This window comes from Rhinichthys klamathensis, unplaced genomic scaffold (genome assembly GCF_029890125.1).
Source record: "Rhinichthys klamathensis goyatoka isolate OS25496 unplaced genomic scaffold, OSU_Roscu_1.1 h1tg000036l_1, whole genome shotgun sequence".
Lineage (NCBI taxonomy): Eukaryota > Metazoa > Chordata > Actinopteri > Cypriniformes > Leuciscidae > Rhinichthys > Rhinichthys klamathensis.
Window position 1 is genome coordinate 10,572,105 of NW_026606584.1, and position 27,629 is coordinate 10,599,733.

Here is a 27,629-nt window from a genome sequence, read left to right on the forward strand (position 1 = left end):
GCATTCCCGTAACGCTAAGCTTTTAAAAATATATGAAAAAAGGGAAATGTTAATGATTAAATTGTCAAGAGAATGGTGAATGCACTTGAAACTTGGTGTTAAAGTACCCTGATAAAGGTCTTCGTTGTCTTTCACTTTCATGTTGCCTTGAATATGAAATAAATAGGCGATACACAAGTGTTAGACATAGAAATCCAATACTTTTATTTTACATTCATACATCTATATTTTACAATAAGCTTAATGCATTTTTCTTTATTTAAAAAAGCCCAATCCCAAAACAAGTCCTGAAGATGTATAGCTCACGCAATGATTTGCATTTTTTTTCTTAAAGTGTGTGAAAAGCATTTATAAAGCACACATGCACACACACAGTCACAGCATCCTTCTGTCACACATTCTCGCATGTCTACACACTCAAAAAGGAAAAAAAAGGACACATGTTGCCCTTCAGTTGTACCTTAGTAGAGCTGGGCTGAATGAAAATAAATTCAGACACCATTGAGAAAGGCACCTTGAGTACACAGTGTATACACAGACAAAAAGAAAATAAAGACAATAGTATAACCTTTTACTGTAGCTTCTAGAACAACAACAAAACTGTAAACCTTCACTTGCCAAAAGAAATAAAAAAGTCACATTTCTATACAAATACATCTGAAGCAAAATATCTCCTTGGTCATAACATAGCAGTACCTTTTTTTTTTACTTTTTTTTTTTTATTATTATTACTTTTGAATGCATATGTTACCATGTAATTCCAGATCGGCTCTGCCAGCAGAGAGCAATCTTGATGCAAAGTAAATTACATTTTGTCACAATATTTATGCAGTTTCCTACATAATAAAGGTTTATCAGTGGCAACCCACCTCATGCATGTTTTCCATTTGAGAGAGCAGCCATCATTCTCAAAAGTACACGACAAAAACCAAGTAAGATATTCAATGCTATAGTCACAGTTAGGAGTTCCTCTTACAAGACAGAGGTTGTTCCAACATAGTGTAACCTGTACATGTATATATAAAAATCTATAGACACACAATTCTTTGCTTTGCGAGAAATGTGTTTGACTTAAAATATTCCAACCTCGATCAAAATCCCCAATACCTTCAGAAAAGTATGTTTTTTTTCCATTAGAAAATACTGTATTTTCAAAAACCAGATTTAAATGTTTTACATTCCATCCTTCTTCCAACAAAATAAAGCTTTTTATAACTCAAATTGTAAAAACACTCCCAACATTAATATATATTCATATGTAAATATAAACAATAAAGTGACTACAAGAGATCATATTGTGGTTCTATGTTCAAATGTAGAGGAAACCCGTTTAGACTGGCATTTCATGCCAGTTTTTTTTTTCTTCTTGTCCGATTAACACAGTGTGGCACTAAAATTTTGAATGATTGTACAAGTCAGGTCATATAATGCCATGGTCAGGTCTGCCCCAAAGTGCCTGCTCAGCATGCCTTCGTCAAGTCAGTCGGTAGGTCTGTTGAGGACATGCGATATTGGATTTTGGTGTTGGTGATCGCACCATGCTTCTGTCGGAGGTGTAACCGCAGCTGACTCTTGTGGCGAAAATGCAAGTTGCATTTCTCACACTGAAAAACAAATGCAAGAACAGAATTTAGGACGAGAATGAATGCTTTTGCACTTTATAGATCTAATTATGAATGATATGGCTGTACGTATTCTTACATGATAGGGCTTTTCTCCTGTGTGTATCCGCAGGTGGCTTTTCAGTGTCTGCAAATGGCGGAAACGAGTGCCACAGATCTCACATGGATATGGCTTCTCTCCGGTATGAATCAGAACGTGAGCCCGAAGGTGAGCAACCTGTGCAAAAAAAAGGTTATGTTATTCTTCCCAATCTCTTTTTCCTCGGTCTCTACAATTGACTAACTCGAAGCACTCACCTGCACAAATCTAGCGCCGCATGTCTCACACTTGTATGGCTTTTCTCCTGAGTGAATCCGTGTGTGGGTTTTGAGGTTTGCTGGTCTGTTGAACTGAGCCCCGCAGATATTGCATCTATATGGTTTCTCTCCTGCAGAGCAAATGAAAAGGAGGTTAAGCAAAAGATCGAACGTCAAAGCCAAAATTACATTTGTATTAGCAGCTGTTTATTTTTACCGGTGTGAACTGTTTTATGACTGGCAAGGTTTCCCTTGTAACGGAATGCTGCTTGGCAACGGTCACATTTGTATGGCTTGTCGCTGTGGACCTGAAGCGTGTGGCGTTTCAAGGCTTCCTCCTCTGCAAACTTGGAGTCGCATTCATTACAGAAGTAGGTTCCATTTTCTGTGAGGCAAAGGAGTAATGGTTTTAGGTTGGTTTTCAAAGACACAAACAGGTTCTTAGGAAACCATTTAGAAGAGTTTCTTACCACAGCTGGAATCAGAGTACTCAGAGTGCATCTCAGACATCTCCTCGGCCAGACGTGAGGCCGACGTGTTGGGACAGATGTCAGAGTGCTGTGGAGACTGGGAGCCGCAGGACGAGCATTTTAAATGGCTCATATAGAGAGAAGAGTGGCTGTCACTGTTCCTCTGCGATCCCTCCAGAGTTCTGAGGAGGAGAACGCCACATTTTAGGTCTTTATGCAGAGGAATTCACTCTAATTTTTATAGGATACTGAATGAATTTCACACATTCCTGCTAAGAGGTAAATCCTCTGTGTGCTGTAAGAGGATTGGAATGGATGAAGAAAAATTCAATCTGGCTTTGTGGAGGTGGTGGGTGGAGAACCGTTTCACAAAATACTCACAAACCGGCAGTTCTAAACTTTACTGCTTTAGCAAACGAGATCTTCTAATCGGTTTCTGTACACATACTACAGGATGATATCTTTTCAGCTGTTAAAGAGTTTCAGATTTCCTCACCTGTTGATGATGTTGTTCAGGCGACTGGCCTGAGGCACAGTGAAGTCTTCGCCTTGCTCGCTAATCTTTGTCGTTGCCTTCGAGTCGGGATGTTCAGAGTCAACGTGGTGAAGGAAAGCAGACAAGCCTGGCCTCGGTGGGGAGTGCATTCCAGGGTCACGAGGATTGGTCTCCTCCTCCTTGGAGCTTTGATTGAGCACAATGAACTTGTACTTTTTCCAGTTGCGAGCTTTAGGGTCTTGTGTACCTTGAGAGGTTGGAGGTTGCGAGGCCTGTGCGAGGGCGGCGTTTTTGCTGCTGCTCGACTCTGTTGGGGAATTGGGCTGGCAGTCTGATTTGAGGGGGCTCTGGGGGCTGCTCATCAAGGTTTTGCGTCCATTGGAGGATATGCCCATGGAGTAGTGTTGGTGGCTCAAATGTTCCTCTGCCAAGGAACTCTGCTCTTTCCCAGTCTCCCTCTGCTGCTCTTGGGCCAGGCTGGTAAAGCCATGTTTCCTGGAGCTCATCCCGATCGAATGAACCACTCCCTCCAAGGTCTCCTGCTTCATTTCCCCATCTCTTCCCAGCTCCCTTGAGGAGTATGAACCTGCGTGGCAAGCGACTGAGCTCCCGACGGTGGCGCTGCGGGTGAAGTCGGCCAGCACAGTGTTGTTACCGTCGACCGGAGAGCAGTGTTTGTGATGGATGATGCCTCCCTTTGAGAAGTCAGAGAAAGTGTTCTTGGTGTCTGTAAGCTTGCAAAGAGGAAAGGGGAAACCTTGCATGGGAAACTGGCTGTACAGGTATGAGCTGTTGGGAGCGTTGACCCCGTTAAACATGCAGACGCCATAGGGTCTCCCATCTCTGAAAGTCGCTGCCCGTCCAGAAGCGTTATCCATCACCTCGTGGGGTCTGTAACTGTGAACGTCTTGAGGTAAAAGCAGGGGGCTGACCAGAAAGTCCTCTCTGGGAAGTTTGATGGAGGAGTCACTGCATGGGAATATTGAGCAAATTAAAGACCTCAGATTTCTCTCAAAAAACTATTTAACATTCCATTTAGCATTCTGTATTTTGAAGCACTAAGGGGTCATTTATGAACAATGCAAAATATACCTGGACTTGATGAATCTGTGGCAGGTGTCAACAACATGGTCCATCTGCAAGTAGATGGCTGTGTTCATGATGGCCATGATGAGGCTCTCCTTCAGTGCGAGACGTGAAGTGTACATAAACTCCAGAAGGATTGCGAAACCCTCGGGGTCAACTTTTGGGTCCAGACTGATGGCGTTCAGGTTACATTTGTGTGAATCAGTAAAGATTGAGTAAAAGAGCCCACTGTGAAGAAATTATTTTAGTGTTAGTCACACTTTACCATTTCCACCATAGGCAAGCATGTAACAGAAATACAAATAGCCTTCAATTGCACCTGCATGCCATAAGGACCGTTTTGTGTGCTCGAAACTGTTGTCTGTTGACCAGAATGGTGACATCTGTGAGGATATCTCTGCTGCGCAGTCGGTTCAGGTTGAGCAGAACATCACTTGCATGACGCGTGAATTGGATGCAGCTGTCGGCTGCACAAGCCATTTTTTCGAGATCTGTTGGGAAACACAATGAACCATGAATGATGTAATCGGTGCTCTCTGAATAACGTGCTAAAATCAGAAAAGTTGGGTATTATTCCAACATCACAGGAATCTTTAAAGCTTATATTAGCTGTTAGAAACTTTAGAAACAAAGGCATTGCTGTTGTTCTTTGCTTTTTTTAGGGAGGTATGTCAAAACATCTATTAAGAATATAGCTTTAAACCTGTTATGCATCAAAAAAAAAATTGTCAATGTGTACCTCCTCTGCTTTTCCTCTGACAAAGGAACACAAAAGGAGACGTTATGGAGAATGACAGCCTCAGTCGCCATTCACTTTGATTGCAACTTTTTTTTTTTTTGCATACAATGAAAGTGAATAGTGACTGAGGCTGTCATTCTGTCTGACAACTCCTTTTGTGTTCCACTGAAGAAAGTGAGCCATTAGGGTTTGGAACAACACGAGGGTGAGTAAATGATGACAGACTTATAATTTTTGTGTGAACTATCCCTTTAATCTGAAAATCAATTACATTTATTGTTATCTCTCCTTCTCCGGTAGGGGGCGACAAATGATGAAAATATTTAGTTCGAGATCTGACGTCCATCCACGTGCAGTAGTTTTGTCACGTCTGAGAATCTTTTTTCATCCTACCTAAAATTATCTTTTATCTGACCACATTTATAGGAACCTTAATCAAGTTTTCACAGCTAAAATTAACTTTCTCGGAAAATGCATATTTATCTTGATATGTCCCTATTCAGTGAAGTGTGCATTTACACATCTTTTGTCTTCTGAAGAAAATAGCTTCTTTCCCTGCGATTTTCAAGTCTTTATGTGTGGAGGAGAATAAACTCGAATGAGTCATGGGAAAATTAGGATGTTTATTATTGCACCACTGTTAACCGATACACTTCACTATTAAGGAATGGATGTAATAACAGACAAAGTGGAATAGACAACAAACACAAACGAAGAATGATGTTAATACTGTAGAAGAGTTTTTTTTTTTTATAGATTAATTTAGAGGCAACACATTCTGCTCTCCTACGTTCAGACATTGAACGCATCACCTCAGACGATTCTCCCAGTCACATCTGGCGCCTTGACACAAATATATAGTTTCACTGGACGCCTTTAAATAGTTAGGCGAACATTTCTCACATGTTGAACATTCAGTATTAGAGATTCTGTTTCCATTTGAGCCTACATAATATCAATATCCCAGACCGCGCGCTGTCATGATGCCATGCTCTTGTGTGAGGAGGCAAAACACCCATGACCGGGAAAGGGATCTGGATTTTAACCACTAGACAAACAAATAAAAATGACACACAGAAACCTGAATACACCAGCTCTTTACAACGTTTATGAAAATGTATTCTTTAGACCAGAACTTTAGTAGCCACTCTGATTGCACGTACTACTTTTACTTTTGTTGTTTAAGAAATCAGAAGTTTTGCGTCCACGAGATGTCACCCAGTGACCGGTTTGAAGTTCAGCGGCACTAAACGACAACGACAACACCTGCAACTCGCATGTCAAGTCATATTTGGCAATTTCGCACGCATTTAGCGGTCTTAAATCACTAAGAACGTATAAACATAACGTCAACTTCTCACGAACACAGAGAAGTGTCGTATGGCAGAGCGCACGCGCTCGCTGTTGAGCTTTTACATATCTCGCATTCTTACTCTCAGTTTACATCTTAAGTATTAAATGTAGATCACTTTTACTCTTTGTAACCCCAGTAAATGTGCTCACTCCAGGAATAGAGTCCGATCCAAAACACGCAAACAGCGGCAAGATTTATAAGGCACTGCTCAATGCCAAACAGCACTTTCTAACCACTTTAAATATAGTCGATTTCTTCTTTTCAAAACGGTCTTATTATCCATATGCATCTCTACGTCTGTCTATTTGTTCATTTCTAACGAGAACATTACAAGTTACTTTAAAATAAAACACACTACACATTGGCAACAAATCACAAATGTATACAGAAAAGAAATATGACAAGAGAGAAACTTGTGCAGATCTGTTATTCTCGTGCTGCTACAAAGTGACAGCGAACCGAACTATGAAAACTTTTCTATTGCATCTCTACAGCCAAACGTTGACGAATCTTGTAACAATTCCAAATGATCAGCTACTTTTTAAATATATTGATCGCTTGTGCACTTTAGACAAAAAAACCCCAATAATGGCAATATCAGTGATGACAGTAATGAGCAATTACCCTCAACAACTGTACATCTAATCAGAAACCATCTCTAAGCTAAGGATGTGATTTATACCAGCATACACACACTGAAAACACGATGTATACAGCTTTTGGCACAGGACAACAAAATCAAGACGTCAAGAGAAAGAGCGAGCGTGAGTGCAAACTCAGCTTTCCGAGCTACTTTTAAAACATGCGCAGAGAAAAAGGAGTGAAATCGTCGGATGTCTTCGTTAACGCTTTTATCTTGGTTTAACCACGCAGTGCACAATCTCTACTCTAGTATATTATCCCCCATGTGCCATTTAGTCAACTTTGTAAGCAGTCTTGTTTGGTCGCTTGGGCAAAAAAAAAAAAAAAAAAAAAACGCGCACCGCGTCTAAAATGTTCAACCCTCTGCTGCACGTCCTATTTACGACCCCAATGTTCCGCAGTGAGGACTGACAGAGCAGTGTGGTTCTGTTCATGCAGGACGACCTGAACTGTCAAAAGCATTTTCACCAGACAGACCCACTACATAAACACTCCGCTCTAGAAACTGTCCACAAAAACACCTTCAAATCAGCCGAGATAAACATTTAACCATAAAATCCAATAAAACAGCCTAATGAACATGTGTGAGTAATGGCAACAGCGCGCCAGAAGGAAAAGAATGTAAAAAAATCACCTGGTAGTGCTTTCCTAGAAACTTCTTGCATCACCACTTCTAAGAACCCCAGTTCTAAGAATCAGGAGAGCTCAATTCTCGGAATTTGAGCTGGCGACCATACCATTTTTAGAGGACAGGGGTGTGTAAGATTTTGCTTTAAGTTTGTATTTCTTTGGTTATCGTCAATAATTGAATTTCATACAATTGCACTTTAATAATAAACTACAGTGTTTCTAAATTCGATGTTTAAAATGTAAATGAAAGAATCAAATTTCCGTTACGATTGAGAAAAATAGTTACATTCAATGTTTAATTCCTCCTTTCTGATGGACGCGTCCAGGCAGAGACGGTCACGTGGCCAGAGAAAGTGGCTTACGTACGTTGTCTCTTTTCTTTAGCCCTGCCTCAAAATACTCAGAACTAATTTGCTATTCCATGACATAAGCAAAGTGTCCATTCGTTGCCTTTCCCTCTATTAAACCCACGGCCATAACCTAGTCTTTACAGAACATATCTGGATCGCTTATTCACACGGCATTTTTTTTATTGTGTTATTTTTTTTCCTCTCTAAGTGATATCGTTTTCCTATTATCTCTTCAAATCTGTGGACCTGCTGGCCAGTGTGCACAAGGGTTTGTTTGACCGGGATTATGAACATTGAGACATTGTAATGTGCTTGAATACTAGCATAACTGGAATGTCGTTAATTTGTTAGAAAATGTAACGTTACACTTTGAATGATTCTAACTGCTTTGTTCTCGTCGTGGTTTGTCTGTGTATGAGCGATGCTGACGAACTACCCTTAGTAACGGTTATTTGTCACATAACGTCGATAAATGTGTTCAGGTGGTTGTGCTTTAGAGGAATATTGATACATATGTGTTAAAGCCACTTTGTTTCGGAATTGTGCAGTATTAATGATTTATTGTCAGTTGGCGGTGAACCTTACTGCACCGTTGCGCGAGCGCTTGTCTCGTGAAGATGCCAGTGACAGGCAACAACTGACTGACGAATTAATTACTCCGCATTAATGCCATGCTCTTGGGCCGCGCTTTCTATAGGCTACATACTATATTTGATGCCGGAGTCTCTACTGGTAAAGTATCCATATCCGCCACGACGAAACTCAGAGAAGACAGCAGCACACAAAAACAACAGTTCGTACAGACACTTGTAGTTTATGCCCACGAATATGATGTTAATTTTGCTTCATGATACGTAACGTTAATCGTGGTGCGTCCAATTTATTTGTATGCGTTAACCTATTACGGTATTACGTTGTACTTAATTATGTTCTGAGCAAAAGTTGAATACAATTTTGTGAAGTACTGTTCTAAAGTGTCGAAACTTCTGGTAACTTGAACACGTCCATTGAAATGAAGCTGCAAATACCGAAATGTCAGCCGATGTTAACCGATTAACCTCAGGCCCCCTTTCATTAAAGCCTTAAGGTCACACATAATATTTTTAATAATGCATTTTAGTATTTTTTTTTATATAGAGAATGCTGCAAAAATGGAGAAGATATTATTTGAAAATAACACATGGGCTTTAAAAAGCTCTGCATATTTTGACATCTTGGTCGTTACTCTTCAAAGTTTCACTCGTGTATTTTTTTAATTAGTTATTATTATTAATGCTATTATATGGACATGCTTTACTCTGTCATCTGGTAAGAATGTTTTTTTTTTTTAAATAATCGTCTGTCATTAAGCATAAAGGAGACGGCGTCTGTTTGGTATTTTGCATGCATGTCTCGCGTTTTTCTCTTCTTCACTAAACGCGTACAGTCAATGCTGGAACAAACGCACGTCTGGCGTCCTGTTTTTCATCCAACTTGCAGAAAACACTCGAAAAGTGTCTGTGTGTAGTCTCTTTAAAAGTATAGGACGTTCCCCGAGTTCTCACTTTCAGGTACAGCAGTAGTTTCTGCAGTATCCCTTGAGACACTATATAATTTCATTAGAGTACCTGATAAAAAAATTTGACCCATTGGATATAATGGATAAGCAGCATCAGTTATTCAAAGTTCAGCTAACACTGGCATTGAAAGCACTATCTTTGATGTTTGTGTGAGAAATAAAGACTTAATGTTCTATTTTTAGCACTCATTTTTAACATTAGCCTATACTTGAGCAAATAGCTTATATCGTCTGTAATTTATTTGATATATTCTGGCTTTCAGGTGATTTATTATCATAAGTTTAAGTGCTGAGCAATACTGTTCAACAACATGAACTTAATATTCACTGGTGCAGTTTATAATCTCACTTTGTTATTGACACTGCAATTAATTATATTAGGAGCCTATAATATATATAACAGACTCTGGAATGCAAGGAACTTATCCGCTGGGTTGTATATTTTTGGCTGGCTCTGTGGCTCGTAGTCTTAAAATCAGTTTTGCTCTTGACATTTTTACATTTCAGGCCTGTTTGCAGCACAGCACAGGGAGTATGTTTTGAGATTATGTCCTTTCATGCTTCATGGTGTATCAGCATGAGTTTACATTAGAGTCATAGAGTAGATTGCTTGTTAAATAGTTACTGTGGAAAAACTATCAACATTAACGGCTTAGAACAAGTTATATACTTTTAAAAACCTTTTATTGCTCCACATTGATTTTTTTCTACAAAGTGTTTATTATAACCATATTGGTTTCTTCTGTGTATTGTAAATTCGTGGAATTCATGTAGATCCATAATGAAGAAGAAAAAAAAAAATATATATATATATATATATATTTATAAATATTGATGTCAAGACTTTGATTTGCTTACTAGTTCTTTTGTGGCATATACATGTGTGGGCATCAATCTATTAAGCTGTGAATGCATAATCAGAAAATATGAGCTGAATAGTGAATGTAGGAGGAGTAAGAACTTAGTTTTCAATGTGTCGTAATCACATTTGTTCTCATACTACTGTAAAGCTATAACTGTAACTGGACAACTCTGACCTACTACTTTTTACATAACTATCACCTGTAGTTTTCAGCTTGAGCAGTCAAGAGAAATGTCATCAGGAACATCTGTTTTTTTGTGTGTGTGTGTGTGTGTGTGTGTGTGTGTATTAAGTAGTTTCTTTTCAAGGGAAATAGTGGGGAAATGCAATAAGAAGAAGTTTCATAGTGCATAACAATATACTGTTGTAAAAAGGATGATGGGAAGAACAAATTAAGCCACTTACTAACTGGATCTCTTGAATCTTGATTACTTAATTTCCTTAGCATTTACATTTTGGTTTGAAGCGTGGACTGCTGAGTGATTTTACTTTCTGACATGCTCACCTGGGTAACTCCGTTTGTGGCTCCAGCTGGGGGGAGCTGGTCCGTTCTCCCTTGAGCCATTTATACCCTGACACAGAAGGAGCATCTGTTGGGCTGTGGTGGAAAAAGGAAGAATATCAGTGCACATGTTTCCCCCCTAACAGATCAAATGCTTAGATCTGGATTTAGTTGGTGTTTCCGTACTTTTTGCAGCCTTAATATTCTGCTGATTATTTGTCATCATAAGAAAAAAAGAAGAAAAAAAACCCAAACTGATTTTACAGGGTTAATGATTGTCATGAAGACCAACACCCACATTATTCATCAAGTTCTGGATAGTAACTTAGTTGTGAACATTATTATTTGATTTTATTGATACAATCTGACTTTTTAAGACCTAATTTTTGTGATTGTTGTTTACCTGTTTCTTAGGCCTATGCAACATTCATGTATGCCGTTTATATTTCAACAAAAAAGGACACTCCTTAGAAATTTATGCAACAGGGTAGGACATTTATAATGAATATATTTAATAAAAAAAATGTCTGTACTTAAAAAATATATATTCTTCTATTTTTGTGATTATCAGTCTTCCTGCTATTTATCTTTTTGGGTTTCATTAGTCTTGACTCATGCTTTGCATAGCGAAGCATTTGATATAATTGTGAGTGAATATTTTTTTTTTTTTGTAATTCAGCTGAATAGCAACAGTGTCAGCATTGCACTCTTTGGCTATGTGAAATGGTGGAACATCAACAACAACAAAAAACAAAATATTCAAAAACAGCTGAACTCTTGTGACACCATAGCGTGACTCAAAGGAAGAAGATCTCGCAAAGTATTGAGATGGAGATCAAATCAAGAAAGTGAAAAAGTGACAGAATCTGACATTAGTTTTCCTTTCTTATACTCTCGGAGTTTTGTTTCAAAACAAGGACTATTAAAAAGTTTTGACTTCATTCCACTATGAATCTTCACCTTATATACATAAGTAATAAAACAAATATATGGTATACAATAATACTCAGAGAGAGATGGTTTTATATATATATATATATACACACACACACACACACACACACACACAAAGAATATTGAAATTTGTGCACGTGATCGATTTGCTCATTAATACAGTAATATTCAAGCCATCTCAAAAGAATCTGAGATGAAATGTTTACCTGATAATTACCCCTGAAAGAAATGTATCGCTATTGTTGAAGTTTACAAGACAGGAAAACATGTTCCAAAAATAGTTTTGCCTCTGTTCTACCTTGGCTAGTTGTACCCCGGATTGTGTGGGCTGATTTTTTAGAACAGAGGTGGAACAGACATACAAGATGGAACGCCTCTATACTTTCTTGTGAAGATCATGCCTAGGCAGTCATAATAGAAGCATAAAGCGAAAGCATGAATATATTTGACCTTCTCGTGACGGCCCACAATGTAAAATTTAATTTCAACAACAACCCACATAAAAAGCATTTAGTGTTGTGAAGAGGCAGAAGTCATTTACTTTCCTCAGTTTAACACTTATTGACCTACTTTGTTATTTTGGCCTGAGGAGAAAATTGAATCAACGTAATAAATTGATTTTTCTGACCCACTAATATATTTTACCAGCTTTGATTCAAGTGTGTTAGTTTAGAGAACATATAATTGTTGTAGATGGAATAGGAAGACTAAAGACAAACTTGTCTTGATAGATTTCTTTCTGACATGAAGCTGTTCTCACAACGGGTCACATTTAGCAAAGATTCATACTATGACTGAGGTCAAGCACTTAAGGGTACAGAATATTGTTCTGTCCATGATGACATTTTGAATCTTGTTCACTATTTGTATTCATGTTGGTTTCATATAGTTTATAAAAACATTCATACCAATTTACTGACCTAAAAATGTGACGTGGTGTTACCAAAAATTTATAGCATTTTCACCTTGAATGCATGTGAGTGTATGCATCTTATTTTCAATGTTACACATTTTACAAATCATTATTTTTGATAGTTTTTGTGAGTCACACCACATGAGATTTTACAACCTAAACTAACCTTAAAGTCAAATTCTCGACTTACGGTCATGATATGATATGATACGGATATGCAGAGGGCTTCTCTTTGATCTACTTTTGGTCTGACCATATGACTTTGCTTTGTCGGACATGTTTTTTAAAATTATTTTATTATGTCAATTAGCATTGAAACAGTTTTGTTAAAATATATTTTTTTAAAAGATCATGCCAAACCTACTTAAGGTTTTCTTTTCAAGAATTACATTTTTAATAAGCCTTTTTTTTCTTTATTAAGATATTAGGATGTTTAATACAGACATACATAAAATGCATTTTTATGTGTTCATGAATAAATGAATAGTTATAATAAAAAATAAGCATGCCATTGACCCATTATTTTAGTGGATAGGTATGGAAAATAGGATTCACCCTGAACTGTGGAAGGGGATTTGAGGTTTTCTGCCAATTTATGTTGGTAATTATTTACAGCATCACTTGGATACTTTTTTTCAACCTTCACATAAAAAAAATAAAATAAAAAAAATCTCTTCCTTAATGGAATCACACGGATATCCACCCATCTGGATCCGGCGCCCCACTAAAAACACCCCAGGTGTTCGTGATCCAACAGGGGAAAGTCTCTTAAATAGTTAAGGCCCTCCTTCACAACAACCACCGATTCAGCACTGCCAAACAAAGAGCATGTTGAGCTTCAAAACAAAGAGCAGCGTCAACTTTATTTCAATCCACTGGAGGGTTGTTTAAGGCCCTCCGATGTGGTTTTGCATAACGCACGGCCGTAAAAGCATCCAGGAGTTTGTAGAGAAATGTGTAATTTAGCATGGCCCCCTGCAGTGCCCAACCACATGCGCATGAGATAATTACTGCAAAACCTTGGCAAACTTTTAGCCAACGAATTCCACACAAAAATAAATGACCCACTTAGAAAAGCTGGATTAGGTAGGGGAGACTTGATCAATACTCTGTGGTAAAGCTACTGAGCAACAGGCGCAAAAGACACATTGTTAGGGTGACATCATTGGGGTGTTCCCAGGCCACTTTGTGAGTGATTTCAGTTTGTGTGAGAAAGGGAAATGAGCTAGTGATGGTAAGAGATTAGCATAAGAGATTACCAATACTTATTCTTCAATATGAGAGACAGACTTGTGTCACTATTCCAGTCAGTTTGAACAGTAATCAGTATTACCACCAGTGCCCGTCTGTTCTGCTCCAACTTTTACTTACAAGTTGTAAAACAACTACCGTATGATGCTGAATAGGCACGATGTGCTGCCCACTAACATTAGTCTGAGCGCCGGAAACTGCCCCAGTCTTTTCTACATCAGCGGCAAATTTTTACCCCCATCTGATCAACTTTTTTGTTTTTTTAATTTTTTTTGCCAGCTTCAGCCTTCATTGTCAGCGAAGTCTTGAGCCAACCGTGTTCATCAGAGGAATGATGCAACGGAGCTGTAACACGGTGCGGATCCGCTGTTAGCAAGTGCACCGAGGTCCTCTTAGTTCTTTAATATAAAAAGACTGCTTTTGGGTTGTGAATAAAAATTCTAAAGGAAGCCTTTTCTTTTCTAAATTTCCATAGAGAATAGAAGACATGTCACATGGATAACCACTTTTTAAGATCAGCAATTTAAGGCTTAGTTCTTACTAGTATCACACTTTACTTTATAACACATTACTTTACACATTAATATGCACACACTGACACACACACACACCAAGTATATATATATACCAAGTTCTGGCATGAATAGCGCAGGCTGATAGGTCCTTAAACTCATTTGGTAGCACAGCTGATTGGTTGTTGTTGCATCAGCGGCCAATGAGCTGCGGCTCAACATTCAAACAAATAACGGTAGTGTTGCAGAGCAGTGCGCTACAGAAACCCTCCACCTTCCCCAGCTCCACCTGTATAGGTCTGCTACGGCGGGTTATTCATGTATGTTACATGTGCAGCAGCAGCATCTCTTGTTGTGATACTCACAATGCTCACAGCAGTGTCTGTGAATGTATTGGCAGTAGCAAGTACTTACTCTGCAGCAGCGTAGCAGACCTATTCCTCCAAGACCAAATACATATTCATTACCAGTACCATGCCAATCTGTCCGAGAGCTATAAAAATATGTATAAATGTGTATATACTCATGTAAACATTTCTGTATTTTTTTTTCATAAATTACTATATATATATAGTAATTTATAAAGTAATATATACTTTACTGTTGCAACATGATACGCTGAAATATGAGTAATATTGTGAGTTTAGAGTCGTGACACTGATGTAAAGTGTGATTACAATATAGTATCTCTTTGTATGAATGTGCTGTTGTACAATCATTGAATGCCCTCTGCGCTATGCTCAATGATGCAGGTAGTTATTTTGGTATATTTTACTATTATTGGAATTATGTTACAAGTATACATTTTAAAACATTTTCATAATCTGTAAACCAAGCTCTTAGTCGACTGTACTGAAAGAAGATTGGCAGATTCCCGTCTGTGATGATAGAAACCCTGAAGTGTCGCTACTGTTATCATTCACTCTTGTATCTGTTTGACTTCACGCCTGGCTCACAAAGCCATGACAACCGCACTGGTCTCCATAAGATGTAAATATGGCCTATTTACAGTTATTTGATAACATTTCTCCAAATAATTTCAACACAAGCCACTATCATAATGCACAATTACAAATATTGCTCAGGTGAACTTATGCTTAACTGACATTTATAACAGATATAGAAAAAGAGTGTGATATTTGAACTTTTTCATATTAAGATGACATTTTATCACCAGGTCCATTAACATCTCCTACAAAGATGAATTATCAAATGTTTAGAATCAAATAAAGCAAATAATTTGTATTTACAGTGTCAAGGCCTATAATTCAAGTACACTTTCTCTCTGGGACAAACCTCAATCTTTATAAGCTAATGAGTTGCCCTTGAGAGTATTGTACCGGTTATTATGACGAACCTCGCTTCCTCACATGATAGATGTCTGAAGGTTGCAGACTGAAAACACTGAGTCGTTTGCCATTTTTTAACATTTGAGCAAGACTCGACCAGAAGAGACTAAGTTGGTATGTATTTAACGCCTACAGTGCTTTATACTCATCTCTTCAACTGCGGTGAGAAAACCAGCCTCTCTGTGGTCGGATCTGATGTTTCGACTTTCTTCCCACATCAAATTTACCATTCACATTCTCTTAGTTTATGAGAAGTTGGCACAATGATATTTTTGTTATATTCAAAGACATTAAAAATTATATTAGTCGTATTTAGTAAGTTCGTTTCAGGCACCAGATGCAAACGCTGACATATATGAGGCAGATCAGATTTAGATTGAGGCGTGGGCCATGTCGTCTCGAGGTTTTGCATGTGAGCTGATCAGCACAGGATGTCACAGCCTAAACAGCAGTAGGCGGGGTGGGGTGGGGAGGGGGGTGTAGAGTGGTGGAGGTACTGCCGCTTTGTCTACCTCAGTAACATTACAGATGTGTGGGTATACAGTCTGTAAGTAAGGCCTGGCATGGGGGGGGGGGGGGGGTGGGGGGTGGTTGAAGACACACAGCTGCCACATTGACGCCATACGCATCCTCAACCAACTTTCTGAAGACACGCGCATGTCATGCTATAACATTTTTAGTTATAGATTCATCATGACAATGACAATGAATTTATTTAAGATTTACACAGTAAAAAGAGGTAATCTGCAAGATATATATATATATACACACTCACATATCAATTATATATACATGTAATTGATGTGTGTGAATTAAATGCATTAATTTAAATGTTACCACATCAAGCATCTATTTGGGTGAACTTTTTGGACAAATAACAGTTGCTGATTTGCAAACCTAAAACTTTGTAACATAAAAAAAATTAAATGACATTTTTAAAGGGTTAGCTCACCTAAAAATGAAAAATTTTGTTATAAATTACTCACCCTCATGTCGTTCCAAACCAGTAAGACCTTCGTTCATCTTCGGAACAGAAATGAAGATATTTTTGATGAAATCCGAGAGGTTTCTGAACCCCACATAACAACGTCATTGCAACTTTCAAGGCCCAGAAAGGGCCTACCGGTATTTTACATCATTAAAATAGTCCAAGTGACTACATTGCTTCAACCTTAATGTTATGAAGTGACGAGAATACTTTTTGTGTGCAACCCCCCCAATATAATCAACAATCTCTTCTCTCCCATGTCATTCTCCTACGCTATTCACGTATAGCGTAAACACCACAGCACTTCCAGGTTCTACGTCAGAACAGCGGCTCATTATTGGCCGGCTCCTGCGTCAGCATCACACGTATGTGTCGTGGTGCTCATGCGAACAGCATCAGCCAATAATGAGCCGGCGTTCTGACGTAGAACCTGGAAGTGCTGCGCTGTTTACGCTACGTGAATATGGAAGAGAAGAGATTGTTGAATATTTTGGGATTTTTTTGCACACAAAAAGTATTCTCGTCGCTTCATAACATTAAGGTTAAAGCAATGTAGTCACTTGGACTATTTTAACGATGTCTTTTACCTTTCTGGGCCTTGAAAGTTGCAATCACGTTGCTGCCAATGGGTGGTTCAGAAACCTCTCGGATTTCATCAAAAATATCTTAATTTCTGTCCCGAAGATGAACGAAGGTCTTACAGGTTTGGAACGACATGAGGGTAAGTTATGACAGGATTTTCATTTTTGGGTGAACTAACCCTTTAACACTACAATATCTGTGAGGTTAACAATAGAAGGAAAGCATCAGAATAAGCAGTGTAACAATAATGCTTTTAAAGATAAAAAAAAAGTGAAATTCGACTTTTTCAGCAAAACAAAGCTGGTGTGTTACAGTGTGACGGTGGGATTCGCTTACTCAAGCACTGGCATCTTCTTTTTCCACAGATTTGAAAAATGACTTTTTGAAGGAACTAATTCGTCTACAAAAGCAGCTAAAAAGCAGCAGTCCTCGTGGAAATTAGCACAGTCACTTGGGGAAATATCTTTAGTGACTCAGAGACAGAGGCAGGAAACTGTTTACATCACACCTTGGAGGGCTAATAGAGTTTTCGAGTGTTAGTTTATGAGGTTAGTATGCCAAAACTCAAGTGGAAATTTTTCACATTAGTGTAGAGTATTTTTTAGCTTTGCGATCGGATGTTGATGAATATAACATGTTATAGCACAGGATGTTAGTGTGTGCTTCTAAAAGTGTAAACATGATGTCTTTACAGCATTTACACATAATCTTCTTCAGGAAAAGGGTTTAGTCACCTGTATCATCACCATACACCCTGAAATAATGTTGCCATGATTCCATCAAATGTTTCGACGTATTCTCTTCCTCTTTCACACTTTTGCATTTAGTAGTGCTTCTAACCATGCCTACACTGGCTCTATTAGTTTATTTAGAAAATAAACTGGCAAAAAACAACTGAAAAAAGTCTAAACGGGGACAGTGCGCATCTAGTTTGGGCAATTTAGAGATATATGGCAGCCTAACAGCTAAATGGGGTGAAGGAAGGAGGAGCTGATGAGGAGCCAGAAAGAAAAAAGGGGGCGAACACAAGAATGAGAGAAAGAATTCAGTGTTTTGGAATTTTTCTGTTTTTCCCCTCAAGTACAGGATGTTTTCTGAGTCCGGCGCCACCTGGTGGATTGCAAAAAAGAGTGAAAACAGACCTCTGACATGTCAGTTGGTGTAAGTTACGCACCCGTTCTGTATTTGTACAGTGTTCACTTTGTAGGTTAAGACAGCCATTCTTCAGAGCGTCTGCTTCGTCCTCCAATTACAAACATCACATAGATCACATTCAACCTTTGAAGCCTCCATTTGAAGCAATAACAATGACTCACACTTTTCTCATTTCTAGCCGTGCTTCAGAGAACACAGAGCGGACTAGAAGGCAGGGCACCAAAATGTGAAAATATGACTCCCTTTTTCATAATCCCACCCCTTTAGCACCCTCTAAACCTATCATGAACTAGTTTTCGAAACAGCCCATTTGTTGTTGTCATTGTCTTAAAGTGTCAAGGGAGCTGGTTGATCATTATCAGAGAAAGAGCAGCACTCTTTAGCATTCAGATGCGCAATCTGAATGCCACAAACACATGCTTTAAAGGATTAGTTCACTTCAAAATGAAAATTCTGTCATCATTTACTCACCCTCAAGTTGTTTCAAACCGGTGTGAATTTCTTTCTTCTGCTGAACACAAAGGAAGATATTTTGAAGAATGCCTGTAACCAAACAGTTGATGGACCCCATTGACTTCCTTAGTATTTTTTTTTCCTACTATGGAAGTCAACGGAGTACATCAACTGTCTGGTTACCGACATTCTTCAAAATATCTTCCTTTGTGTTCAGCAGAAGAAAGAAATTCACACCGGTTTGAAACAACTTGAGGGTGAGTAAAATAATGATGACAGAATTTTCATTTTGAAGTGAACTATTCCTTTAAGATGCGCTTGTTTTTGTTGCCTTTAAAAATACATTATGTATTTCTGAAGGCTTACATTTTGTGTGGTTTAAGGTTATGTATTCTCACTCCTCCAGATTAAATTAGGCGTTAATCTCAGGGAGAAGATGTCTCGAATCCATTCATTTTAATGTGTGCTATTTCCTTCCTTCCACACCTTGCCTTAAAGTGTGGCGTAAGACTAATTTCTTAAACGGCCTAATCCCTTTAAGAATCGCGCTTGCGATATCATGCTCTCTTGTGGAATTGGGATTTGGAGAAATATGTTGGACTACATTTTTATGTGCTTCTTATCATTTGGTGTAAATGGAACTTGCTGCTACTGGGAATAAACATGCTGCTACATGGTTGGAGCTCATCCAGAGGAGTTCATGGAGATCTCAATTATGTGCCATTTAAGGACCAACTTTGTCTGATGTTACTCTTAAAATAAAAAGTAGCACAAATAAGACAACTTTTGCGTACTGCAGCCGGTGGTTATAACATTTACTGTACGTGGAAAGAAGATTTTGGCTTGAAGAATCTGATAAGAACCATTCTGCGCAATCATTCTGAAACCTCTGACTTTCTATGAGATTGAAATATTGAGATATTAAAGAAATCTTATTCATGATATTTCTTTCCTTTTGCAGCTATTCTGAAGGTACATGCTCAAATTAAAGCCTGTTGATTTTTGAAAAATATTTATTTGTAATCATTCAGATGGTCATGATAATACTGGATTTTATCTGCTATTCTATCTATCTATCTATCTATCTATCTATCTATCTATCTATCTATCTATCTATCTATCTATCTATCTATCTATCTATCTATCTATCTATCTATCTATCTATCTATCTATCTATCTATCTATCTATCTATCTATCTATCTATCTATCTATCTATCTATCTATGGTTACCTTAATTAATTTAAGTAATTCTAAAATTACATGGATTTATATACACTCACCGGCCACTTTATTAGGTACCCCATGCTAGTAACGGGTTGGAACCCCTTTTGCCTTCAGAACTGCCTCAATTCTTCGTGGCATAGATTCAACAAGGTGCTGGAAGCATTCCTCAGGGAGTTTGGTCCATATTGACATGATGGCATCACACAGTTTCCGCAGATTTGTCGGCTGCACATCCATGATGCGAATCTCCCGTTCCACCACATCCCAAAAATGCTCTATTGGGTTGAGATCTGGTGACGGTGGAGGCCATTTTAGTACAGTGAACTCATTGTCATGTTCAAGAAACCAATTTGAAATGATTAGAGCTTTGTGACATGGTGGAAGTAGCCATCAGAGGATGGGTACATGGTGGCCATAAAGGGATGGACATGGTCAGAAACAATGCTCAGGTAGGCCGTGGCATTTAAACGATGCCCAATTGGCACTAAGGGGCCTAAAGTGTGCCAGGAAAACATCCCCCACACCATTACACCACCACCACCAGCCTGCACAGTGGTAACAAGGCATGATGGTTCCATGTTCTCATTCTGTTTACGCCAAATTCTGACTCTAACATCTGAATGTCTCAACAGAAATCGAGACTAATCAGACCAGGCAACATTTTTCCAGTCTTCAACTGTTCAATTTTGGTGAGCTCTTGCAAATTGTAGCCTCTTTTTCCTATTTGTAGTGGAGATGAGTGGTACCCGGTGGAGTCTTCTGCTGTTGTAGCCCATCCGCCTCAAGGTTGTGCGTGTTGTGGCTTCACAAATGCTTTGCTGCATACCTCGGTTGTAACGAGTGGTTATTTCAGTCACTGTTGCCCTTCTATCAGCTCGAACCAGTCTGGCCATTCTCCTCTGACCTCTGGCATCAACAAGGCATTTCCGCCCACAGAACTGCCGCTCACTGGATGTTTTTTCTTTTTCGGACCATTCTCTGTAAACCCTAGAGATGGTTGTGCGTGAAAATCCCAGTAGATTAGCAGTTTCTGAAATACTCAGACCAGCCCTTCTGGCACCAACAATCATGCCACGTTCAAAGTCACTCAAATCAACTTTCTTCCCCATACTGATGCTCGGTTTGAACTGCAGGAGATTGTCTTGACCATGTCTACATGCCTAAATGCACTGAGTTGCCGCCATGTGATTGGCTGCTTAGAAATTAAGTGTTAACGAGCAGTTGGACAGGTGTACCTAATAAAGTGGCCGGTGAGTGTATATATATAGATATGCATGTTTACATTAATTCATTTCAGTAATTCTAAAAATAGTAGCATGCAGAGAGCAGTGTCTTATATGGAAGGTATAACTGTTAGTTATTTAAAGCTTTTAACATACTTTTATTAATCTATCAGTTCAAATCTCCAACCAGTGCCTGCCTGTAAATGCACCAAATCTCTTTATTCTACATCATTGGCAGTTTTTTTTTCATAGCTTACTGGTGGTTAAAGTGTAGACTTTGGTTTGCTCAAACATTTCTTAAATCACAGAAGTCAGGATATCAGGAAATCCAATCTGTCCGAAATGCCTCAGTGGAATATCCATTAGGCCTGTGGAGGGGTGTGGTTCTGTGCTGCCTATTTTTGGCTCTCTCCCTCTATCCATCAGAGGGAGCAAATGGAGTGTAATCCATGATAACATGGATGCAGGGGCTTTTGGCGTGGATGAAAGCAATTCCGCCCAGTCCCAGAAATCAGCCCCTCTAAAACCTGATTTTATTTGGATGATGTCCAACTCTTCTAAAACCCCAAGAGGTAGATAAACATGTATTTCCAGAAATTTTTAATAACATATCAATTTACATGGGATTTTGGAGTAGGATTTGCAGAAGTATATTTTGTTGGGTGAGTTACAAAATCCCTGCAAAATTACATATTTTAAAATGTATTATTTATTTTAAGTTTGCTCAATTGGAAAATCTACGGCGGATCATTTTTCGCACGTCAAAGTTTTACGACAGCTTGAACTGCAAAAACTATTCGATTATTGTTATTATTGTATAACGGTGTCACTTTCGTAAGACACATGATCAGATTTTAGATGTTAAACAGAGGGCATGCATTCTCTGTTGCCAGGTAACTCACATATCTCTGCTGGAACAAGCTGTAATGCCAGCTTTCTGGTAATATGGTAGTGTAGCCTATTTCATTTCCAACCTCATGAAGAACTTCAATATTAGACATGTTCCCCTGTTTCACAGACAAGGCTTAAGCCTAGTCCCAGACTAAAATGCATGTTTGAGCTGGTTTAACTGAAAGCAACTTGCACTAAGATATCTTAAAATATGTCACTGCCATTGTTTGGTCTCAAGATTCACACAGCAATGTTTTTTTTCTAAGGCATATTTATAAAAGCTGCTTAAATGCCCTAATTGAACTAAGGCCTAATCCTGGTTTAATCTAAGCCCTGTCTGTGAAACCAGGTCGTTGACTGAGAAGTTTCAAAGCACCTAAACATGTATGATCATGTTAAAGATCTAGAAAGCTGTAGGTTTTTGGGTTAGTGTTCTGTATGTGTGAATTAAAAATGTGCGCACTGCCCTTAAATCCAAAATGTCATCTTCTCAATATGAGGGTGATTTTATGAAACTCTAGTCATGTTAGTGATCTGAACTTAATGAGTTAGGGTAGATTGAACATATTTTTCTTCTGTTTTAGTCCAGATGGCATTAACATATGTATTTTTGTTCTGCCAGCTTTCAGATTGCGTATGAAACCACCCACCCATCAACACTCACTTGCACTGGATATGACTCCAACTCCCTTAAACTGCCCTGCTAATGTTTACAGCAAACAGATCAGCCAGAGTCAATGTCACACTGTAAAGCTGGGCTCTTTCGGCAAGTTTGCTGCTATGGCAAGAATCTATGGTCATTATGGGAAGAGTGGTGTTGGTCACGATTTATAAGGGATATAAATCCAAATAAGCCAAATAAGCCCAAATGGTGATTTGTAGAGCATAATGCTAATAGCGATTCCCAGGGGACCCATATATGGATCTATACAGATTTCAGTGACTCTTTCTGCAGGTTACATAGTTATGCCAGTAGGTGGTGACAAGTGACTGTCTTTAATGAGTCAGTCATTTGAATCATTAACGCAACCATTTCGTTTAGCAATATTGTGTCTAAAATGTACGTTACTCAATATTAAAATTAAATCAAAATTAAAAAATAGTAAAAAAATCAACCACCTATTTTAACTTAAAAACGTAAGTTAAATTGCTGCCTTACATTTTTTAATATAATCAACTTGGTTTGTTGTTGAAAGTCATTTCAACTTAAATTATATTAAACTATTAAAAAATCTAATTGAATGTTGTATAAAATAAAAAAATTGAAATTGCTTAAAATATTTTGATGAGTTAAAGTACTGTAATAAAGTTGCTGACTTACTGATTATATCTTTTTTTTAGTCTTCTTGTTTACCGAACTGTTGTTTAAAAGCAAAAAAAAAGAAAAAGAAAAAAGAGAGAGAGAGCGGTCACATTTACCGTTGCTAAGCGAAATTTCATGGGCGAAATCCAGTCATTTCAGTCCATGTTATTTTTAGTCACCCTTAAATGATTTATCATTATATCATATATTTATCAAAAATATTATATATTTATCATATAATTTAAATGTATTACCTTATTCATAAACACTGGTTTGTAGTGCAAATATGTTGTAATACTTAGTTATTTACATTCAGTCATTATTTGAATTGGACGTCTCGCACAGAAGATTGCTTACTTCCACTACAAAATAATCTGGATAGGAGTCTGTGTAATCAGGAGTTTCCTGTGAGAAAAAGTTCCCCATGCTGATTTTGTGAATTCATTAGCCCAAAAATATGGCTTTTGGCTTTTCTGTTCATCAATTTTTAAATGTTACTTCTTGTTTCAGAATGTTCAAAGAACATTCAAAAGTAACGTTCCCATAATGTTTGCAAAATGGTAAAATGGAAAGTTTCCTTAACGTTTGCATGATCAAGGAAAAACTTTTTTCAAACAAAAAAAGTGGACGTTTTGAGCATTTAGAGAACATTCAGAATTAACATTTTCATAACTTAATATGACAATTAGCGAAACTTTTATGTTAGCTGGGTCATGCCTATGGCTGAATCACAGCCGTGGTGATATATGGCCATAATGCACTGTGATTTTTGCATTTAAAAGCATATACCTAAAATCGAATGTATGTCACTTTGGTCTCTGCCTGCCTCAGAAACAGCCTATCTATACACAGAAAATACCCTTTTTTCGACTCACTTTATGTACAGTACATGCCTTTATTTCTGTTTCTGAGTAACCTGACCTTGATATTACTGACAAAAGATGCGTTCTTTGGTGAAAAAAAAGTCAAATGAAGAAATAAAGCAAAGGGATCATCATTGCCTGTCTGTGGTATCAAAAATTTCGAAAACCCTTGTCACAGACTAATTAAATCTATTACAACATGAGATCTCAATATGTGTGGCAAAACTATTCTCACTATTTTAATTGATAAAACTATTGTGACTTCATAGAATTTAGGAAAGTAGTTTGTTCTCATAACGACTCGTACAATCATCAGTATAAGCCGTGTGGGGCTCCAACACTTATTATTTGCCGTTTGGAGAGAGTCAAGTGAACTTTGACCAGTCAGAATGGAGAGTATTCAGACAGAGGACTTGAATCCCACCATGTAAACTCAGTAGAGTGTAACACATCAGTGTGCACAGAGAGCCGTCCTCAGCACCAAAGGTCCTTAAGGAAGTCTTTATGAATGAGACCGTGTTGGAGCAGCGTTTCTGATGTGAGTGGAAAATGAGCTTCCACTAAGCTTGTAAACATGACCATCTCCTCCATGGCTTTTAATCAGCTTTGCGACTGTCCCAGTCCAGAGAATTAGGCGAGAGATCTTACAGACGCACTGTACATTAGTAAGTGGATCTTCAGTGCTGTTGCGTTCATGTCTCTCTAGAACCTAAATTGTTTTACACACGACAGCTTGAGAGCTGATCCTTTTACGTCGCTTTTTATCATCATGTCCATTACATATTTATATATAAGAATAGACACATACCATGCTTGTGTTTTAATGTAAAACCGTGTTATTTTAAGTTCATGTTGCAAAGCACATAATAACCTATGCACACGGATTCCTGGTGTAAATTATGCTTATGGAACACTATGATGATGTTGTTATGCAGCTGTAGAAATGTGTGCACATGCTTGCTATCTGTCTGATTTATTTGGTTAGTTCTGCTACATTCAGATTTAATATCATTTACAAATTAAGGAAGCTTGTGCATGTACAGACTATGTATTTAGAGCTCTACTATTTGTTCAACAGCTAAAATAGATACTTTTCCCCCCCTCCTCCCACACTTACCTGTGACTTTCACTGTCATGTTGCTGGAACTTCAGACATCTCCACTCTTGATTCATGAGTTGTTATTATTGCAGATACCAAATCGTGTTGTTTTCATTTTTCCAACAGTTATTGCATTATCTTTTCCCTATGCAAATTAAAACTCGTGCGTTTCTTGATTTGCTACCTTATCACAGTAAGCAATGTTTTGAAATGTGTTTAAGCCCACTTGTAATAAAGTACACTTGGCAGAAAATATGTAAGGGGAGGGTGCCTCTTTTTAAAATGATGTCAAATACTTGTGAATTACATCAGAATGAATGAATAAGAGGGTCAAGCATTTTCTGTTAAGACTATTTGAGCAAATGCCAAGAAGAGAAAACACTCGATCTAAGATTAAGAGAGGGTGCCGAGTCCAAACAGCTTCAGGCACTTTTTTTTGTATTCTCCGCTTCTCTCTCCTCTCTGGTGCCTGCTCATTTTGCTCTCACATTTTACATTCTTATCATATTAAAAATTCATTTTATCTTGAGTAATGGGGCAAGCTCCGGCTTTTTCCTGTGAATTTTCCAGAGCGTACGTTTCAGGGACTTCTCTTTGAAGGGATAGTTCAGCGTAAAATAGAAATTCTCACTCTCGTGTCATTCCAAACCTGTATGACTTAGTTTTTTCTGTGGAAAACAAAATAATATATTTTGAAAAACGTCTCTTTGGTTCACTTTATACAATGAAAGTTAAAGTTGTTTTTGACCTAATTGACAGTTCTTCAGAATGTTTTCTTTTTTGGTTTTACAGAAGAAAGAAACTCCTACTGGATTGGAACGTGAGGGTGAGTAAATTGTCAATTTTTTTTTATTTTTGTGTGAACTATCCCTTTAAGGTTAATCTAGCAGTCATGACCTTTGAGGCTTTCAAGAATTGCACCAAAGTGAGCTGAATGTTGCAGCTGCTGATTATTCATTTGTTACCAGGTACCTGGCATTACTAACCTCCAGCTACGGATTAATCAGTACAAGTGCATTACTACTAACTCTACAAAAAGAGTAATGAAACAAATTCAAAGACCAATATTTTTGAACCCTGACCTCTCTTAGAGTTTCAGTGTTGGTTCACTGAGCGTGTCAAATAAGGAAATTGCTCTGCTGGCATCTCTTTCGTTTTCTTCCCTGTTAATGTGTTTGCTTTTTATTAATTTCCTTTGGATTACTTTACTGCAACCCCAGCAGAAAAAAAAAGAAGAAAACACAAAGCTGCTGTGAGTGTGAGGTCATGCAGGAGGGTAAGAAACAAGGTAGTAACACAGAAAATTCTCACCGTGTTTCTGCTGCATGGAGTGGGGCATGCTGGGAGATGAGGGAATACTCAGCGGTAGCGAGGAACCCCCAGCTTCACCACGTCTCAATCTCTGGAGCAGTAAGTGGGACGCCTCTGGTCTGTCCAAAAGTTGCCAATGGGAGGCAGAAGTCTCTTTTTTAACAGTCAAAGATCTGAAATGTCGCTGATGCCTTGGGGGAAACGGAGGACATCCGGAATTCAGCGAGAGAGAAGAAAGTGGAGCAGGTTGTGACAGCTCTTCAGCGGAACACGAGGATCTGCGGGCGACGGAGCTGGGATTGCCGGGAAAGCTGGCACGAGGCAGAGGGGCTCAGAGCTGAGAGTACGCGCTGACAGATGTTGAAGATGCCTGGCTGGATTGGGGCAGCTAAGCAGGTGCTGATTCCCGCAGTCTCTTCTTTCTTTCGTCTTACAGGCTGTCGGCGACCCCCAGAATATCCTGGCGAGCGGAAGCTGTCCCTTGTTGGATGCGTTTGCGAGTGAGTGTGTGGAGGAGGATCGGCGTAGCAGAGATCTGAAGCGAGTCGACTGAGCGTGCTCAGCGCTACAGAAGAGGTCCACAGGGCATCAGTGGCACTCTAAGCTGATAGGCCAACTGTGATCTAGCGTACATTGTTTGGTGCTTACTTGGTCCACTTTCCTTGAATGCTAAAATTATGGGGCGTGCTCCTTTTTTTTTTTTGGTGTGGAGGGGGAACCCTACAGATAATCCCAGTCCTCCTTTGCTTTCTCTCTCTCTTTCTGAGGTGCAATCTGAAATCTCATTGAGTCACATGAACTCTAAACCTTGTGATATTCCCATTAATATGGAGCAGCTCTTGGGCTCCGGGCCATCTGCCAGATTACAGTCTTTCATATACTGCTGTGACACATTGTTGTATAAACTGAGGTTTTATACAACAAACATTTCAGTCCTCTAGCATTAATC

The 27,629-nt window shown here is 38.5% G+C and overlaps 1 protein-coding gene across 4 annotated transcripts; it reads right to left on the minus strand.

The window, feature by feature from the left end:
• Positions 1 to 180: 180 nt before the first annotated feature.
• On the minus strand, positions 181 to 26,812 carry bcl6aa (BCL6A transcription repressor a). 4 transcript variants are annotated; one of them, XM_056246330.1, is made up of 10 exons: positions 26,681 to 26,812; positions 10,612 to 10,704; positions 4,291 to 4,462; positions 3,978 to 4,199; positions 2,886 to 3,854; positions 2,390 to 2,571; positions 2,137 to 2,304; positions 1,920 to 2,050; positions 1,702 to 1,839; positions 181 to 1,604 (listed from the first exon to the last, which is right to left on the minus strand). In XM_056246330.1, the coding sequence occupies exons 1-10, from the start codon at positions 26,706 to 26,708 to the stop codon at positions 1,461 to 1,463; spliced, it is 2,247 nt and encodes a 748-aa protein (XP_056102305.1). In that variant the 5' UTR covers positions 26,709 to 26,812; the 3' UTR covers positions 181 to 1,460. The 4 variants fall into 4 exon arrangements, with proteins under 4 accessions (XP_056102305.1, XP_056102304.1, XP_056102306.1 ...); XM_056246329.1 differs by lacking the exon at positions 26,681 to 26,812 and having other exon boundaries at positions 10,612 to 10,748; XM_056246331.1 differs by lacking the exons at positions 10,612 to 10,704; positions 26,681 to 26,812 and adding an exon at positions 7,341 to 7,483.
• Positions 26,813 to 27,629: the final 817 nt, after the last annotated feature.

What these genes read in the sequence shown, in the direction of transcription:
- bcl6aa (XM_056246329.1), bottom strand. Translation starts at nt 10,738, where the DNA reads ATGTGCACTGATATTCTTCCTTTTTCCACCACAGCCCAACAGATGCTC. An exon ending in CTGAACAACATCATCAACAG is followed by an intron (nt 2,572 to 2,885) that starts GTGAGGAAATCT and finishes TCTCCTCCTCAG; the next exon opens with AACTCTGGAGGGATCGCAGA. An exon ending in GCGGCGCTAGATTTGTGCAG is followed by an intron (nt 1,840 to 1,919) that starts GTGAGTGCTTCG and finishes TTTTTTGCACAG; the next exon opens with GTTGCTCACCTTCGGGCTCA.